Genomic DNA, 17534 nt, shown 5'->3' with positions numbered 1-17534 from the left:
CATTTTCAATGCTTTCCTATCGGCAAAGGTCTAATGCGCGCGTGCGGCATTGCCGCGCATGCGCATTAGGTCTCCCCCGCCGGCAGGGCGTGATCAGTCTCCCCAGCCGGCTGATGTGGTGATGGGGAGGAGCATGGGCTGACCATGGGCGAATGCCGAGGGATATCGTCGCTGCCTCTGGTAAGTCACTGGGTTTTGACCCCTTCAGCAACTGGGGATGGGAGGTGGGAGGCAGAGGAGACCTGCAGTGCCAGGAAAATTGATTTTTTTTCCTGGTACTGGAGAGTCCATTTAATTTGCCTTATTCTGCACATGGAACAATAAAGTTAAACAAAGCAGATTCCCTTCTTTTAAATCTAGAACTTCCAATTCCATATCTATTGCACTTTCCACAAAGTATTTATCGTAATTTTCTAAACTGAGATGGTGGAGAAATGATAAGGAAATTGCCCAAATAATTAAAATTGAAACACTCTCTAGTGATTGCAATTCCATTTATCATTTCCTGTTAATTCCTGGTTAGTGATTAGAAAACAGCTTCTAAAGGTAAATATAACAGGTAGCCCATATATAAGAGATTTTTAGTAAGCCACGATTGCTGTTAAATTTATTTCAATAATAAAATGTTTGAAAACTAGAAGTACGGGAGACAGTCTGATATTGCATGACCTTAAAGGGACCCTAGAGTCACCACAACCACTACAGTTTAATGTTCTGGTGTCTATATCCTGTCCCTGTAATCATTTCAATGTAAAAGCTGTCTTTTCAGAGGAAATGCAGTGTTTACATTGCTTCCTAGTAGCACTTCAAATGTCTGTAACTCAGACGGCCACTAGAGATGCTTCCAGGTCCAGTGCTGCACAGTACGTATGTTCAGCGTGTCCATGACGTAGAGACGTAGAACGTTTCCAATAGAGGTGCATTGATTCAATGTATCTCTAGAAGAAGATGCCGATTGGTGCAGTGCGGCTATAGACTCCCAATGCTTTCCTATGATAATCTAGACGATGCAGGCGAGACTGGCGAAGAATGCGAGAAAAGGTGAGTAAAAGCACTAACTACTGAGATTGATAGAGAGGCCGGTCACCTAAACAGCTACTTAAGTGTCAGGAATGCATGTTTGTGTTCCTGACATTATAGTGTTGATTTAAGCTATTTGCTGTTTTTCTGGAATTTTCAGTTTGCACTCTGACATTTTAGGTTTTTTTTCTCACAGTTAGTTGCAAGCGTTTTTGTTACAAATAAAAAAACATTCAGCTTTTAGCAAAAGATCAGTTCTGGATATTTCAGAGTCAGATTCTTCAGTGTTTCAGCTTAAAAAACAGCTCTAAACAGGCCAAAACAGCAACCCTTCTGTTAAATCAGTTCTCTCTGTTATGTCTCTGGGCATTGACGTCTTGCATCTCCAACAGGCACAGATCCAGAGAGCACGCCTGGGTAACAGCAATTCCAAATACTGATACATGTAGAAAATGTGTGTTTGAAAGTCAATGAATTTTACTTTATATATGCATTACTAAGCAGGAATTGCTGAGGGGGCGAATAGCTGGTGCAATGAGTGTATTACAGTGGTTTTACATTTCGAAAACCCCGAATGATCACGTAGATACTTCGTATAACTTTATGGTTAAAATTCCTTTAATTCCTCTCTCTGATAACTTAGACCAGTGGTATATATGGACATAGTGATGACATAGACACTGAATTTTATGCAAACGTTGGAGCATCCCCGACCGAATAACATAGTTTGTGAGCAACTGAAAACTCAACATATATCTTTAAATTTCAATACATAGATGTTATTTATTTGCTGATTTTAATTGATATAAAAAATAAAACAGTAAATCTGGCATGTACAAACATTTTGGTAACCCTTTTAGTTATTCACTAGTGACTTTTTTTAGTAAGGTTTCAGAACCTTCATTGTCTACACCAGGGGTTCCCAATAAATTTTTCCAGTGGAACCCTTTGACATAATGCGCTAAGAACATGGCCCCCATTTTTCTTTGCGCCATAGCACAGATAGTAAACTTATAGTAGTATTTAGGAGCAGGTGTACTTTTGTGTGTACAGTTGGTGTTTGTATATAATGTTAGCGTTTTGCGCACAGGGGTGTGCTTGGATTTAGTGTTAGCTTTTAAAGTTTGAGTGTTTGAGTGAAGGGTGTGTTTGAGTGTTTGTATATAAATTAGAAATTTGAATCCAGGGGTTTTTGTATGTAATGTTTGTGTTTGCAGGAGTGTGTTTGCATGCTGTGTTGGTGTTTGATTGCTGGGATGTATGCACATATATGTGTTTGATTGCTGGGATGGTGTTTAATTGCTGGGATGTATGCACATATGATTGCTGTACGTATGCCATGTACCTACATACACAAACAAATTAACATACAGACACACATGTAAAAACATTGACACATACACACACATTCATATACACACTGACATATACACACAGACACAAAGATACACACCTTGACACAGAGATACACACTGGCACATACACACACACACACACCAATACACACATACTGACATGCACACATACACACACACACACTCAGATACACACAGTGACACATACACAAACCTTGACACACAGATACACACACTGACACACACTCAGACACACATACTCTTTGACAGACACACATACACACACACTGACACGCACACATGCACTCTCACTGACAAGCACACATACACACTCCCTGACAAACACACATACACACACAATCACTGACAAACACACACACACACTGACAAGCACACAGGCACTCACACTGACAAGCACACACATGCACTCACTGACAAACACACATACACTCTCAGTGACAAACACACTTAATGACAAACACACATAAAAACTCCTTAACAGACACACACACAATTTATTTATTTTTTTAAATTCCACTCCACCCAACCTACCTAACTTTGGGAGTGCTGGCATGCAGTCTCTATTTCCCCAGGGACCAGTGGGGCTGTTGGGCTGGGCGGCTGGCGTGCGGATCCCGGGGGTCCAGTGGGGCTGCTGGGCTGAGCAGCTGGCATGCAAGAGTACAGTGCGGGCGGCGAGGGAACAGTGATCTTCCTGCTCAGCTCCCTCACGCGCCTCTTAATAATGCCAGGGCTGGAGTGACGTCATATTTCGGCTCTGGCATCACTGCGGTAGGCGTGAGGAAGCTGAGCAGGGGAGAGTGCTCCCTCGCCGCCCACCTCAATTATCACCGGCACTCGACCGGGCCAAATCGCGGTGGCCATTTTGTTTGCCGAAATTACGGCGGATCCCCAATTTTGAAACGCTGGTCTACACTAACTCTATAGTCCTTACTAAAGGTGACAGTTCCACAGTTGCACAAACATGATTTGCATGGAAAGGTCAGCAAAAGGAAACCTTTAGTCCCAATCACAATATTCAACCCATGTATAATCTAGAGGTATTTTGGAACCAAATGCTGGCATTTGTTGAATTATGTTTTTTTGCTACAATCACAGAAGATGAGTGTTAACTTCTTTTCATTTAGAAATCAACTAAACATTTCATTTTGTCATGGATGTCCAAACATTTGCACATAGAGCTGTAGGGCTATTGACATTTGAGTAGTTCTGGTATGTAAACCATTTTATAAAATGTACATCCTTACTAAATCTTGGTAACGCAGAGCTGTTAATGTATTATCCCAGTGGTGACCATATTGCATAACCCCAGATCTTCGTATCGATGAGAAATTTACAGCATATATGGATGATAAAACTTTTTGTATTCTTATCTTACAGAATCAGTGCAAAAACATTCCAGAAGGAAAAAGTCCCTGATTGACTGGGCCCTTCGACGTACTGGGAGCACCACTCTGAGCAGCCATGTCCCTCAATCACCAAACACTCCGCGAAAACTCTTTGGCTTGTCCCTGTCATCTATTTGTCTCAATGGCAATCTTCCCAAACCCATAATGGTAAGACACCTTCAGCGGTCTGCTTTAACTTTCCATCCTGGGGGACCAAAATATATATTATTTATAAAAAGGAAATAATTGCATTTCATTTAATCAATATCACCATTCCTATGATGATTCATTATGAATTCTTTTCATTATATACCTTGACATCCATGTTGCTAATTTGAGTCTATATATAAACATATTTTAATTTGCTCTCTGGATTTTTCTTATTGAGCAGATGAGCAGAATTCCAGAATTCCCCATCTCTCTGCTTTAGCTTACCCATAAATAGTAGCCCAAGACTTAGTAATATCTCTACTCACTCTAAAATTAAACTCTGCCCACAAAAGCCTTATTTTAATTAGAGTCGATAATCTTTATCAGTAGGTTAGCGGTTCTTGATAAATCATTTATTGGTTCTGACATATTAAATACATGCTGTTAAATCGGCACTTTTATAACCGGGGACATAGGTGAGATGCAGTTAACCCCTTTAGAACTTTAACAAGCAGATGTGCTTCAGTGGTCTGTTGAGTCCCTTTAATTTCAGAGGTCAGAGGCTTGATGTAAAGAAGGTATAAACTCCAACTGAACAGGCTATAAACCAGGCATGTGCCTTGTAAATCAAAAACAAAAGATAAATCCCTAAGAGAGAACTGATCTGGCAGTTTCTTAACACGGAAAAAAAGTTCTGAGTGTATTTGAAACATTTGTTCATTGATCGTGTCAGCTAATTGCTTGGCAGCTAGCACTCAGATGTAATGCTGCCATGGAACGTACACTTTGCATGAGACAGAACTAATTGTTTATCATTTGTTTAGGATATGCTTATGCTGTTGTACGAGGAAGGTCCAAACACCAAGGGGATTTTCCGACGTTCAGCCAACGCTAAAACTTGCAAAGAACTGAAGGAGAAGCTGATCTCTGGGAATGATGTTCAGATAGACAGAGAGTCGGTGTTCGTTGCAGCAGCTGTGATCACGGTACATACTTACCATTTTAGTTCTCAAAGGCCTATTGTAGGGTTTTACTCTTATTCTTACTCTGTGTCCCAATTTACTCTGTAATCTTACTCTGTGTGAATCAATTTAATGATACCAATGACCCCAAAAAGTTTTTTGACATTTATCAAGTTAGAGGAAAGTGGATCAATTTCATAGTAACATAGCAGACTAGGCTGAAAAAAAGACTGAAGTTAATCAATTTCAACCTTAAAACCCACTGTTATGTGCTGTTGATCCAAAAGAAGGCAAAAAATAAATGAAATAACAATTTTAGCCATTTCCAATTATGCCACAAAAAGGAATTCATGACTCCATAATGGCAATCAGATTTCTCCTTGAATTAACAACCTGTTCGCATACATATAAATTATATAATTGGGGGTCAGTGGTTTACTCTTGCTGATACCCTTGGGGATTTCTCAAGTTTAAGAACATGTTTCTGGTTTTATTATTCTGACTACGGAACCCTGAAACACTGAATATGTCAAGATTTCAAATTTGAATATGTACAGCACATCAGATGAATACCTTAAGAAGTACCTTAATATATACAGAACAGCAGATGAGTACCTTAAGAAGTACCATAATATATACAGAACATCATATGAGTACCTTAAGAAGTACCTTAATATATACATAACATCAGATGAGTACCTTAAGGATTACCTTAATATATACAGAACATCAGATGAGTTTGAAAAGAAGTACCATAATAGGGTGCAAGGACCCAGCCCCACAATCCAATATGCAAATAAAAGAAATAATGGTTGCGCACTACAGATACAAGTTTTCCGTTTATTTAAGGTAACAGCATGCAACTTAACAACGTTTTGGCTAAACACTTGACAAAGGACTTTTGACTGAAACGTTGTCAATTTGTGTGCTGCTCCCTTAAATAAATGGAGATATCATATCAGGAATGCTGGAGCATTATATATTTTATATACAATTTCTAATTTGGACTGAGCAATCTGGCATAGCAAAACTTAACATTTATAGAAGATGCTAGTGTATTTATTAGTACATCATCATTTATAACCACACTGTGTCTTGCTCTTTTGTGGAACTGGAAAAAACCCTTAGGTGCCTCTGGAAATTATATAAAGAATGTCATGGGCTCAACAGCAAATGAATAAGAATTCTTTTAAGTGCCTTGTAAACATCTGCCAGGGAGTTACATGAATGAAAATATGAGATGTTTAATATACTTTTGTGTGGCAATCAAAATGTGGGAAAGAATCCACTCAAAGTAACTCAACAGAAATATTAAACAACCAAAGGAACTTCTGTAATGTCCATTATAAGTATAACATACCGCATAGAATATCCAGCATAAAACATACATTAATTAACAAAGAGCCAGCAACAGCCGGCGGCCCCAGGCCCTCTTCTGATTCCAGCGATTTTATTTATGGCCCATACCAGATTATTTATTACAGAATGAATTCAATAGTGTCTGGTGCAATAGATACTCTGTATGTTAAACTGTATGGTGAAAAAAAGAAAAAAACTGCCCCAGTGTAAATTAGTTTTATAATAGCTAGAAGTAGAGAGTGGTAACTATTAGTTATAGTGGTACAAGATACGGTAGTGTAAACTTGAAACATTTATTGGATATCTATGTAGATTTAGATACCTGAGAGGTCTCCAATAAGCTTGCACTCTTAATCTACGTACTTGGTCATAGCTATGCTATTCTGTATTATACTGTGCTATATTATACTATAATATGTTTTACTATACTATACTTTGCCATACTATACAATTTTATGTTATAGTATACTATACACTGATCAGCCACAGCATTAAACCCACTGTCAGCTGAAGGGAATAACTTATTATAGCGCTCGCCTATCTCTTAGGACCGACTGACCCATGTTCAACTGCTGTTCACATGGAACCCTTCTCCACTTCGGCCTTCAAAGTTCTCGTTTGAATATTTGCTACTACCACCAAGGGGTGGGATATATTAGGCAGCAAGTGAACAGTCAGTTCTTGAATTTCATATGTTGGAAGCAGGAAAAATGGACATTTGAAAGAGGCTTTGACAAGGGCCAAACAGTGATGGCTAGATGACTGAGTCAGAGCATTTAAAAAAAAAATGGCATGTCTTGTGGTGTGTTCCCGGGATTGCAGTGGGGCAAGGAAGGACAACTGGTGAACCGGGGTTAGGGTCATGGGCGCCCAAGGCTTACTGATGCACATGAGGAGCAAAGGCTAGCCTATATGTGCAACCATACAGAAGAACTGCAGTAGCTCAAATTGCTGAAAATGTTTCATGTGGCTTTAAAAGTGGAGTGCTTAGCAGTACAATTGTAAAAAAAATATTACTTGCTCTATAGATAAACTACTGTGTTGAAAAAACTATAAATCCATATTTGGTTAAAAATACAAAATCATCAATCTTGACCTTTTTATCATAATGTGTACAAGTGGAATTAGAGAGAAAGAGAAAGAAAAGGTCTACACGGTGAAACATATTTCAGAGAAAAGCCAATACCCTGTTATATATTTATATTCTTGCATTTTTATTTATTGTTTAGTTATATATACTATACTCTGCTATGGTATAATTTTTCTATACTATGCTGTACTATATAATGATATGTTTATGCTATTCTATACTTTACTATGCTATATCATGCTATGCTATTCTCTGCTATACTTTGCCATGCTATATTGTTTTTGTCAAATATACTTTAGAAGTACTTATAATATTATATCAAACTAGCAGAGCAAGGAAAGTGATAAGGTATAGTGTTATACCAGTGTATAGTATATAGTGTTTACCAGTTCTAAGAATTAATAATCAATCTAACAGGAGAATTAATTGTGCTTCTTATTATTGTAGGTACCATCAATAGTTCTAAACCAGATTATAAGTATAACCGATGTGTATATCCTGGCTTTATAATGTATAATAATTGGTTAAGCCATGCAGGTCTAGTTTTTCAGAACATTTTACATACTTTATTATATTTATGGAAATGTCTGTTTGTTGGATCAGTGAGTGTGAAATGATAAGTGTCCATCTGTTTCCCGACCATCTGACAATCATACTATATGTGTGTATTTGATTTAGGATTTTCTGCGCAATATACCTGACAGTATTCTATCCTCAGACATGCACGGACTGTGGATGGAGGTTACAGAAATGGAAAATCATGAATATAAGATTGAAACTATTAAAAGGTCAGTATATCACTTTAAGATTACAAAAAATCTGGACACACATATTTTGCTTGCTTGTTAATATTCTTGTTTACATTATCATAATTCTAAACAAAATGTCTAAATATACTGAATATGCAGAAACGATCTATCTATCTATCTATCTATCTATCCATCCATCCATCCATCCGAGGAGGTGTTTTGTCATCACTAATGACAAGCACGCCCCATTTCAAAGTGAGCATGTTGGTTCAATGCTCTTACAGGGCAGCCCATGCGCAGAGCAGTGGCGGATCTGGGCGGGGGCAACGGGGCAATTGCCCCCCCCCCGAGATTCTCCACTGCCAGCTAATGCAGGGCTGGCATTGCCCAAGTGCCAGCCCTGCAATGTGCCTGCGGACCGGAGGGGAGATCAGAGTTCTCCCTCTCCGGTCCGCAGGCACGGTGCTGGAAGCCGGCAGGGGAGGGAGAGAGGAACCGGGAGCTCAGCCTGCAGCTCCTCCGGGTCCTCCTCTCGCGAGATTTGGAGCATTGCCACGGTAACCACGGCAACGCTCCAAATCTTGCGAGATTGAACTCTAGCCCTGTGGCTGGGCTAGAGTTCATCTCACCACCACTGGGACCACCAGGGAATCCCCACCGGACCACCAGGGACTAAGAAATGTCCCCCCTCCTCCCAGTAAAGGTAAGAAGGGAGGGGGGACATGAATATATTAATTTTAATTAAATTTTAAAAAAAAGCCTCCCTACCCTCCTTACCCCCCATACACACACTACACACACTACCCCCATACACACGCTACACACACTGCCCCCATACACACACTACACACACTACCCCCATACACACACTACACACACTGCCCCCATACACACACTACACACACTGCCCCAGAAACACTGCCCCATACACACACTACACACACTACCTCCATACACACACTACACACACTGCCCCACAAACACTGCCCCCATACACACACTACACACACTGCCCCACAAACACTGCCCCCATACACACACTGCACACACTTCCCCACAAACACTGCCCCCCATACACACACCGCCCCAAACACACACACACACTGCAACTCTCACACACACTGCCACCCTCACATACACACTGCACCACTCACACACACACACACACACACCCACACTGCCCCGCACATACACTGTCCTCTAACACACACACACTGCAACTCTGACATACACTGCTGCCCTCACGCACTCGCACTTCACCACTCACACACACACTGCACCTTTCACACACACTTCACCCCTAACACATACCACTGCTCCTATGCCCAATATCCCAGCAGACCCCAGGTAAGTTGTCAAACTGTTCTTAAACGGTTTGACTACTTACTCTGGGATGGGATCCTGGCACTACTGGCGCCATAACTACTACACTGAGCTGTAGTGGTTATTGTGCCTGGATTATTTCTTTAAATAATCTACAAGTGCCCCTCCCGAGATCAGGTTCTGGATCCGCCACTGGCGCAGAGCCAATGAGCAGAGCCCTGCTGATGTGCTTTCGCATGAGAAAAAGGCCCTGTGGTTGTTCTGTGCAGCGCAAGGAAATGTATTAACATGCTTGTGCTGTGTTAGCTTACTACTTGTCTCTGCTGTCTCCATAAGTGGGATACCAGCGGACATAATTGCCAGTAAAGTGTATTGTGCATGTGTTTGGAGGCAGCTTGTGGGATTGCGTGTGTGTGGTGTTTTGTGTAAATAGGCCAGTTTCAGTTATCTTGCATTTGTGGTATAATATGTGAGGCTAGGGGCTGGAGAGAGTAAGAGAGAATGTGTGTGTATAGAGGGCATAGTGTATATAGGGGATGTAGCGAGTGTGTGCATAGGGGCTGTAGTATATGTGTGTATAGGTGATATAGTGTGAGTAGGGGTTGTAGAGTGTCTGTGTTTAGAGAATGTAGTATGCAATTGCTTACAGCGGATCTAGTTTGTGCACAGGGGATCCCGAGTGCATATGTCATATGTGCATATGTGTGTGTAGGTGGTGCAGTGTGTGCCTATAAGGGGATCTAGTGTATGCGTGGAGGACCCACAGTGTGCATAAGAGATTTAGTGTGTGTGTAGAGGATTTGGAGTGTGTATAGGCATTCTAGTGTGTGTATGCATGTGTGGTGCAGTATGTGTGTGAGGGGTGTAGTCTGTGTGTCTAAGGTGTGTGTGGGGTGCAGTGTGCGTATGGGCTGCAGTCTGTGTGTAAGGAGTGTAGTGTGTGTGTGGTGCAGCGTCTTTGTGTGTAAGTGGTGCAGTTTGTCTAGGAGGGGTGCAGTGTGTGTGTGTGTAGTAGGTGCTATGCGTGTGTGTAAAGTGTGTGTAAGGGGTGCAGTGTGGAGGTGTGCAATGTGTGTGGTGCAGCATCTTTGTGCGTAAGTGGTGCAGTTTGTGTAGGAGGGGTGCAGTGTGTGTGTGTGTGTGTGTGTGTATGTGTAGTAAGTGCTATGCGTGTGTGTAAGGTGTGTGTAAGGGGTGCAGTGTGGAGGTGTGCAATGTGTGTGTAAGTGGTACAGTCTGTGTCTGTGTGTAAGGGGTGTTTATCACAAGCTGTTACATGTTCAATAGTCTATGACTAAATTGTAGGCAACTCTAAGCTCAGTCCTGATATTGTAAATCATTGCATATTAGTTTGACAACCTACCTTGTGGGTATACAGTGCTGTAAATCTTGGGGAAGTATGCAATTTCATCCCTGCAGCATGCTGTAGCTGCTGAAACCATACTGAGTTCAATCCTCTTTCCAAAGTTAGCTCCTGTGTGCAGCTGAACTTGGTACAAACTATCTGCCAGATGAGAATTAGGGCTGTTGAGTTTATTCAACAGGACTTTAAACAGTTTGAAACGTAACAAATTATCCACTTCAACATTTCCTATAAAGCTGAAGAATTGTGTGTCCCCATGGGGAGAAAACCACGATGGACGCAATGTTTATTAGTATTTAGGACAAGTGTGCGGCATATGTTTTTTTCCCTAATGCATCATTGACTACTGGTCAACATAGCATACATGTCTAATCCCCAATAAAATGGGGACATCATACAAAATTGTGAGTTTAGGATTTACAAGCGGACAACTGAATTGTTTTACCTACTTAAAGGGACACTATAGTCACCAGTGCAACTACATGTATTCCTGACCCTATAGTATTAACACGACCATCTAGCCCCCCCTGGACCCCTCATGCCTCCATAAATATAGTAAAAATCTTACTGTATTCAAGCCAGAAGCTGTAAATCTGCATGCTGTTAGACTCAGGAAAAACAAGCAGTCTGCTGACATGTGATAGCCTGATTCAATCACAGTGCTTCCCCATAGGATTGGCTGAGACTGACAAGGAGGCAGATCAGGGGCAGAGCCAGCATGATTCAAACACAGCTGTGGCCAATCAGCATCTCCTCATAGAGATGAATTGAATCAATGAATCTCTATGAGGAAAGTTCAGTGTCTGCATGCAGTGGGAGGAGATACTGAATCACAGGATGCTCGTGCACAGCAGACCTGAGTAGATGGAGGCATATTATGCCTCCATCAACTCAGAAGTCCCTCTGGTTCACTTTGAGTGACTGCAAATGGAGGTGTTCCTAGCTTTCAATATAAACACTGTATTTTCTCAGAAAATACAGTATTTACACGAGAAAGGCTGCAGGGAGCCATAGTTCTCACCTGAACAACCTCATTAAGCTGAAGTTGTTCAGGTGACTATAGTGTCCCTTTAAGAAATAATGGTGTAAATTTTTCCTCTTGCTTGTTAAAATATTGCAAATATCGCACGTCCATATGTGATGAATAAAAACTCAATAAGAAATTAGGCTACAAATATACAATCATTGACTTTAAAGGAACACTATAGGGTCCGGAACACAAACATGTATTCCTAAACCTATTGTGTCAAATACAATATCTAGGCCCTCTGACCATCTCTTGCCCCCTTAAATATAGTAAAATCAGCATCGGATTGGCTGAGCCTGTCAAGGAAGCAGATCAGGGCAGAGCCAGCACAAGCGAAACACAGCCCTGGCCAATCAGCATCTATTTATAGTTGCATTGAATCAATGAATCTCTATGAGGAAAGTTCAATGTCTCCATGCAGGGGGTTGAGACACTAAATGGCAGTGTTGCACACTGTGCAGCACTGCATCAGGGAGCACTTCTAGTTGCCATGTGAGGCGTGTCCACTGGAGGCATCCCTGTGATGTCATGTAAACACTGCATTTTCTCTGAAAAGACGGTGTTTAGTGCAAAAAGCCTGAAGGGACTGATTATGCTCACCAGAACAAATACAATAAGCTGTAGTTGTTCTGGTGACTATAGTGTCCCTTGAAGACCAACACAATCTAATTTATTTTTAAACAACTGATGACAATGGTGTAAATATTATAACAAATCAAAAATAAGCATTTTTGTCTGGGTATTTCGTGTATAATTGTCTTTCGTGATGTACTACTATTTAAAAAGAAATAAAAAAAATAATAACGGTGAAATAAAAAAACACTTTCCTTTGCTTCAGGCTGGTGGAGCAGCTTCCAGATGCCAATGCTGTGCTACTCCAACATTTGTTTGCCGTTCTCTATCACATTAACGAGAATTCTGAAGAGAACCAAATGACAGCTTTCAATCTGGCTCTCTGCATAGCACCCAATATATTATGGTTGCCCACACCCAGCGACCCTGAAGAAGAGACCAAATCGACTAAAAAGGTAACCATATAATCAGTTCAAACTTCTCCATTTTTATTACTATTATTCACACACAATAATCTGTTTTATAAAGAATGTTTTAAAAATTGTAATTACAAAACCTTCCCCAATCTTAATTGCAAAACGGTGATCACTGATAGTCATTGTTGGGTGCCTCGACAACTGTCAGTAAAATTAGATTTGGTATAATCATTTTCCCTCTAAACCCATATCCCATTTTCCTTCGGGTCTTTGTTTAAACAGTTACAATAAAAGATAACACAATATAAATAGATTACAAGATCTCTTTGGACTTGCTGTATGATGACCTTGTGTATTTTCCATCTTGTACTCAAACATTTTTAATTGTAGAAATATTTCCACAATATGCGGAACAGTGAATTCCTTTCACAGCACTCAGAACATTTTGGCTGGTGTCTGCATTGTGTTGTCCATTTTTGAATTACACTGAAATTTTAGAATGCCTGCACACTATGTTCTCTTTCAAGGATTTCCTTCACTTCTAGACTCATTAAGAGACTGACTATATTTAACATTAATTGATTTTTTTTATCAGCTTGATGAAACTTTTAAAAATAGATCCTAAACTAACACCCACGCCCAAATGTTTATATATATATATATTTTTGTTTCTATGCGTACATTATTTTTCTCCTAAGCTTCAGATTATTTTTTTTCCTAATCTATATTTTATGGGGTTTTTTTTCAGAAAATGATTACATAAATATTTTGATTTTTTTTTTTTTTTATTGTTTATCTAGGTAGCTATTTTAGTGCAATTTATAATTGAGAATTACCAACTCATATTTGGGCAAGATGTAGCATCATTATTCAGAAAACCTGACAAAGATCCAGCAACAAGCACTGAAGATTTATCAGGTAAGCGAGATACTTATGGGGTTCAAAAGAACCTTCTGATATTAGACAACAAAATTCGAAGGATAAAGGACAGCAGCTGTAGTGAATCATTCGAACACAAATAAGAGGGTCTGTTATAGCTAAACATCTAGTGATTGCATAGATTCAATTCTATTACTGCAAGGCACAGTTTCAATTAAAACATTTAAAAAAATAATCAGGTACAATTATAATTTTAAAAAAAAATTACAAAATGAACAAAACGAATCTTTCAGGCTCCTTTTACATTTGCTAGCAACATATATTAAATTACAATATATATATGACAATAAAATGTCCATAAATTTAATATTTTAGTCATTAAGTCATTAAGGAAAATGTTAGTATTTAATACTTTATTATCTTGTAAAAACTTGTCAGTAAATTAAAAAATAATTGTGCATGCTTAGTGTATGTATCCGGTGACTAATAATGCTTTTTTATATATATAGGCATAATCCATGGACAGGATTCATCAGATGAACTTGAATTTACAGCTTCAGACTTGGATAAGTCAGATCCGAACCTGTTGAAAGACACAGATGGGATGTTTGATGAGTCATTGCTAATGGATGAAAGGGAAGATTGGGATCTTTTCAGTGAAATAGCTGCCTGTTATCAAAGTAAAACCAGGATGGACTCCTTGGAGTGTTTCAACAAGGATCCATTCAGCTGCTTAAACGCTGCATGCTGTCTTAACCCATCCCGGGACAGATGTTCCTCTGAGCCGAGTGTATGCCTCAGTTCCAAGATCTGTACACAGGATCATGAACCTGTCGCTCGTCAGTCTAGCTGCGATGCCACCATTATGCACAACCATATTGAATATATCAATCAACTAAAGCAGCTTCAGCTGGAAACTAAGAAACTGTTAAATACAGAGCTTAACTCAGCCATGAACAAGCGTACCATTAGGAGATCCCCTCAGCCCAGCTGCAGACAGAAGAAGACGACTCAAAATTTAGCACCTTCTAGCAGATCAAGCTATTCAAGTCTGTCTTCCACCACCACCTCTCCATCAGTCTCTTCCTTAAGTTCGCTAGACAGTGCTTTTTCTTACTGTTCAGAGTCATCTGTATTCAGCCCTACTGATGTCACTTCATTACCATTCATGTTTGGAACATCAGCTCGGCTGCATACATTGTCCCCAGAGATCTCTAAAAAGAAATTGAAAGAGTGGCACCTTCCCTTGTCTACACTTTTTGCTGACACTCCATGTGGTCTAGATTTAGGTGAGAGGCAGGAGATATCTAGTGATAAAACCAATGAAATAGTGAATGATGAACTCACCAGTGAGGCTATAATACAAAGAAATACTCTAGACAACATTTCTAGAAAAGAATTAGACTGTGATGTACACTGTTCTGTACAATCTGAAACTGGCTCTATTACTTTGGAAACAAAACCAGAAACGAAATATATTGAAGTCAAAGCAGAGAATGGACACTGTGTGCGCAAGGAGACTTCCATAAAGCATGTAGAGATAAGGAGACAAGAGTCTTCCAATGATGACAGTCTGAAGAGCACAAGAGTCATGCTTTTTATGCCTCCAAATATTATTCCAGCAAATAACCAAAATGGTCAAAATGAAAATATTGGTGTAGAAGGCTCAGACACTCAATCGGTGAAACTCCAAATACCCCAGACTGTGTTCTACGGCCAAAATGCCCCACTTGTTTTGCATTCAGTTTCCAGGAGGCAGCACTCCGATTTAGAAAAACCACATTGGCAAACACAACTAAAACATGTCAAAAGTCCATCTCCTACAAAGACAACATTAACTGACAACAAGCAAGCCGAGGACTGCCCTTTGGTTTGTGTGGACAAAGACTTAAATGGTGTACAGGTTTTAGAGAAAGTTGACACTGAGGAGACTATTAAAGATTCAGAAGTAAAAAGAAGTCATGGCAAGTCCATTGCCTCCTTTACTCAAACTATTCGCATTATATTACCAACGTCTGTAAGAAACACTGTGAGGGAGTACTTTAAGCACAGTGACGAACAATCTAGTAGCTCTTCTCAAGAAGAGACTTTGGAACAAAAAGTAATGGATAGCAGAACGGAGGACTTCCATCTTTCAGGAGCAGACACTTCTGGAGAAACCAAGAAGAAAACCTGTGTTGTGGTTGAAGAATCGTTTGTGTAGGAAATACCAGTGAAGAAAGAACCATTGAAAATGTTTTGAATTGTAAGAGATATGAATATGTACAATGTCCAAGATGTGAAGAGTTTAATTATGTGTAAAAATTGGGTCTAATATTAAGTTTGCTTAAACATATGTAAATGTTTGATACTTTGAAGAACAGATGGCCACTTTGTACTCTGATTCATATGTACACATTTCTGTTCTTCCGGCAATACATGATGTCAGGATATTTCCCCTGAAAGGCTTCAAAATAATATGCAATTACAGGAAAAGTATATCTTTCATGTTGTTTCTCAGGACTGTACTACGTCCAGGTCATCTGGCTGCCCCAATCATTACGAAGGAACAGCTGTGAAACTTTGTGTAAATAGCTCTAGAACAATCAAGAAAACAAGGAGCCGCCACAGAAAGGTGTGAATATTCTTGGAAATGAAAATTCCATCTAGACAAATTAAGCAATAAATGTAAAATAAATTGTGTGAATTGATAGGTTACGATATAATAATACAAAACACAGAAATATAAAAAAATAATGATGTGGATGGCCATGTGGGTTCAGCTGTAGAATAGTACTGAGCACAGTTTTATTCGCTTTTTATATCCTCCCCAAATATTAGGAACCCCTTTCATAGCAGGTGATAGGGGGATACCCCAACATACTATGATTTTAAGGTGGATATATTCTGACATCCTGTAATCTTCGGGGCCTGGAAGATTGAATGTGCTGTAAATTATTATCTCTGTTATATGCTTTGATTTGTATCTTTTTTTTTTGTTAAAAAAAAAATCACATTACACAAAAGAACTAGTTCTGCTTTCAGCCGAGCTATCTTCACTTGCCTAAGCTACCTAGGAAATAGATTACTCTGTATAAAATACTGTGAGATAAAATATATAATATAAATTCACTAAATGGCAACAACACTTGTAAGCTCACATAATCAGCAACACTTTGTTTTTTTTACATTGAGAACATACTTACGGTAATCTTAAAGGAGAATAATAAGAATGTGAGAAAGCTTCCTGAGTAGAATTTTACCTCCAAATAAAATATCCGATTAAATGATTATCACCTTCATTCCTGCTTATATAGTGCTGGATTATACACTGCATCCACTATACACATACTGCATCCGCTACACACACATAGACTGCATTCACTATACACCCACACTCTGCATGCACTACACACACTCTACACCAACAGTAAACACACTGCATTCACTCTACACACGTTGCATCCATTCTACACACACTGCATTCTTGTGGGCAGATGCAGGGAGGGCCCTGTGGGCAGACTCGGGGGCGAGCCCCAATGGGCCTAGACCTTGAGCTGTGTAAGAGGCCCCAAAATTTCTGACAGCAGCCCTGATCTTGATTTACTTCTTGGTAATTTAATTTTGTGAAATGTCACCAGAGATACAGGCCTCCAAAATGATTAATTATGGTGTCCTGTCCCGCCTTCTTAATTATGTTTCCTATTGTCCAGGAAATTGTACCCAACCAGCATAGCATAACTTCAAGCTGAGGGAGGGCACTAGGATCATGCAGAGGGCTTAAGCATCTGTACATGGTTTGCCATAAGTCGGGCAGGCCACAAGGCTGTAATTCAGTCTGGTATGTATTCACACCAGAGTGACATGCCATTACTATGGA

At 39.7% G+C, this 17534-nt stretch overlaps 1 protein-coding gene across 1 annotated transcript in view; it reads left to right on the top strand.

Annotated features, from left to right (window-relative positions):
• Window positions 1-16643, top strand: part of LOC134572823 (rho GTPase-activating protein 20-like) — an 84250-nt gene extending 67607 nt beyond the window's left edge. The window contains exons 10-15 of the mRNA XM_063432060.1: window positions 3777-3952; window positions 4759-4920; window positions 8024-8133; window positions 12646-12835; window positions 13597-13714; window positions 14185-16643. Of these exons, the coding sequence (XP_063288130.1) occupies window positions 3777-3952; window positions 4759-4920; window positions 8024-8133; window positions 12646-12835; window positions 13597-13714; window positions 14185-15878 (2450 nt within the window). The 3' untranslated portion in view covers window positions 15879-16643. The remainder of the gene's footprint in view (window positions 1-3776; window positions 3953-4758; window positions 4921-8023; window positions 8134-12645; window positions 12836-13596; window positions 13715-14184) is intronic.
• Window positions 16644-17534: the final 891 nt, after the last annotated feature.

The sequence above is a fragment of the Pelobates fuscus genome, chromosome 9 (genome assembly GCF_036172605.1).
Source record: "Pelobates fuscus isolate aPelFus1 chromosome 9, aPelFus1.pri, whole genome shotgun sequence".
NCBI classification, from domain to species: domain Eukaryota; kingdom Metazoa; phylum Chordata; class Amphibia; order Anura; family Pelobatidae; genus Pelobates; species Pelobates fuscus.
This window is presented reverse-complemented; position numbering and strand designations above follow the sequence as displayed.